The sequence below is a fragment of the Argiope bruennichi genome, chromosome 10 (genome assembly GCF_947563725.1).
Source record: "Argiope bruennichi chromosome 10, qqArgBrue1.1, whole genome shotgun sequence".
NCBI lineage: Eukaryota > Metazoa > Arthropoda > Arachnida > Araneae > Araneidae > Argiope > Argiope bruennichi.
This window is the reverse complement of record NC_079160.1, coordinates 59216752-59217859: the sequence shown is the minus strand read 5'-3', so window position 1 is coordinate 59217859 and position 1108 is coordinate 59216752. Positions and strand designations below refer to the sequence as shown.

At 32.9% G+C, this 1108-nt stretch overlaps 1 protein-coding gene across 1 annotated transcript; it reads left to right on the top strand.

Annotated features, from left to right (window-relative positions):
* Positions 1–496: 496 nt before the first annotated feature.
* Positions 497–1108, top strand: LOC129987551 (zinc finger protein OBI1-like). The gene has a single exon (XM_056095518.1). It carries the CDS (start codon positions 497–499, stop codon positions 1106–1108), a length of 612 nt encoding a protein of 203 aa, XP_055951493.1.

Below are 1108 nucleotides of genomic sequence, written 5' to 3'. Positions count from 1 at the left end.
AATCACAGCCAATTACTTAAATAAGCTGCAAATAATATTAATCAAACAAACAAAATTGAATTCAATATTCTTTTCAGCAACATATTTTGACTAAAATATTGATTGGCTGTAGAGCGACACATTTTTCATATTGATTCGTCGTTTAGGAGTCGGTGAATCGGACATAAATTATCAACAAACAACAACGCTTATATAAAAATCATAAAACCGTTGTTTGGTTACTGAACCATTTCGTGTTTTTCGTTGTAAGTGATAACGTTTTCTTTCTAATATACATTATCAGTGTAACGTGTAGAGAAAATAAAATTATTCTCGTTTAATATAGGACATTTATGATCAAAAATGCTACCATGAAGTTTTTGTATTGGTGCTAAAAATAGCAAAATATTTGAATTGCTTGTATAGCTTTGATTTATCTTCGGTAAGAGCTTTTCTTATTTTGAACTGAAACAGTAGCCTATATTTTTTTCTATCATACTCTTCCAATAATTTTAAAATGGGTGATAATATTGTGACACTTGAAATAGATAAAAATGCCTTGAAGGATGCATCTAAAACTAATCAGCCATTGAAATGCCCCAAATGTACTCGGACCTTCTCCAATGTAGGGCATTTAAAATGTCATTTTTACAGAGTTCATTCCGAATTTCGACTTGCTGCTTGCACAATAAATATGCCACCATCACCTCCACCATCTGAAATTTGTGATATTTGCAAAAAGAGTTTTCCTTCTAAAAAAGAACTGGATGAGCACGAGTGTATTGATGACAGTCCACCTCCTGCAAACAAGTGTGGTGAATGTGACCGGATCTTTACAAAAAAAAGCAGTCTCTTTAGACACTGTAAAAGAGTTCATGAAAAATCGCATGTGTGCAGCATTTGTGACAAAGAGTTTGCTTCTAAATCATACCTCAGTGCACATTATCGTACACATATTAAAGAAAAAATGTTTGCTTGTGACATATGCAGCGAAGCTTTTACTTTAAAGGAGACCCTTGAAACTCATCGTCTTACTCATGACAATGAATTTGTATGCAAAGTTTGCAAGAGGCAGTTTACTCGTAAATGTTATCTTGTGCGACATTCTGTCTCTCATAAGAAAAAATAA

Coding starts and splice junctions, on each gene's coding strand:
- LOC129987551 (XM_056095518.1), top strand. CDS start 497: ATGGGTGATAATATTGTGACACTTGAAATAGATAAAAATGCCTTGAAG.